This window comes from Volvox carteri (assembly GCF_000143455.1).
Source record: "Volvox carteri f. nagariensis unplaced genomic scaffold VOLCAscaffold_209, whole genome shotgun sequence".
In the NCBI taxonomy this organism is placed as follows: Eukaryota; Viridiplantae; Chlorophyta; class Chlorophyceae; order Chlamydomonadales; family Volvocaceae; genus Volvox; species Volvox carteri.
In genome coordinates this window covers 2,177-3,354 of record NW_003307751.1, presented here as the reverse complement: position 1 = coordinate 3,354, position 1,178 = coordinate 2,177, and the positions used below count along the sequence as shown (strand labels likewise).

The following is a 1,178-nucleotide window of genomic DNA, read 5'->3' as shown; positions in this document are numbered from 1 at the left end:
CATACTGCATATGCTTGCAGATAGCATAGCATAGCATAGCATAGCGTAGCGTAGCGCAGCATAGCATAGCATAGCATAGCATAGCATAGCATAGCATAGCATAGCATAGCATAGCATAGCAAGCATAGCAAGCATAGCATAGCATATGCTTGCAGATCGCATATGGCATATGCTTGCAGATCGCATATGCTTGCAGATCGCATATGGCATATGCTTGCAGATCGCATATGCTTGCAGATCGCATATGGCATATGCTTGCAGATCGCATATGGCATATGCTTGCAGATCGCATATGGCATATGCTTGCAGATTGCATATGGCATATGCTTGCAGGTTGCATATGCTTGCAGATCGCATATGCTTGCAGATCGCATATACTTGCAGATCGCATATGCTTGCATATGAGATCGCATATGCTTGCAGGTCTCATAAGCTTGCATATGAGATCGCATATATATAACATTAAAACATATTGCACCTTGCATATTGCATATTGCATATTACATATCGCATATGCTTGCAGATCGCATATGCTTGCAGAGCGCATATGCTTGCACATCGCATATGCTTGCAGATCGCATATGCTTGCAGGTCACATATGCTTGCAGATCGCATACGCTTGCACATCCCATATGCTTGAAGATCGCATATGCATAGCATAGCATAGCATAGCATAGCTTTGGCGCAGCATAGCATAGCATAGCATAGCATACCATAGCGTAGCATAGCATAGCATATATGCATATATAAAACATAAAAACTTTGCATATGCATATGCAAAATATATTTTGCATATGCATATGCAAAATATATGCACATATGCATATGCAAAATATATGCACATATATGCATTGAATTGCATATGCATATGCATACGTGCAATATATAAAACAAAAAAACATAAACGCGCTGGGGGTCGAACCGGCGACCTTCCGTTCTTTTCGGCGCGGTCTTTAGCATGTACGGCACGCTCCCGAGCCGGAATTTCCAAAACGCCCCGGACAGACAACCGGACAGCAGACTAGACGCGGGCTGGGTCGCCCGCGAGGGGGCCGTAGTCCCCCGGCTGGGCGGCACGAGTCCGACGTAGTGTGGCTTAGTATGTTTGAGTAATGCGCTGACACATATAGACGCGGTGCAGTCCATGCGGTGCAGTGCGGTGCGCCGAAGGAAGGAGG

At 45.5% G+C, this 1,178-nt stretch overlaps 1 protein-coding gene across 1 annotated transcript in view; it reads right to left on the bottom strand.

Moving 5' to 3' along the window:
- Nucleotides 1-116: 116 nt before the first annotated feature.
- VOLCADRAFT_70990 (uncharacterized protein) overlaps nucleotides 117-1,178 on the bottom strand; it is a gene marked incomplete at both ends in the record, with an annotated part of 2,588 nt that continues 1,526 nt past the window's right edge. The window contains 2 exons of the mRNA XM_002959396.1: nucleotides 117-377; nucleotides 505-601. Of these exons, the coding sequence (XP_002959442.1) occupies nucleotides 117-377; nucleotides 505-601 (358 nt within the window). The remainder of the gene's footprint in view (nucleotides 378-504; nucleotides 602-1,178) is intronic.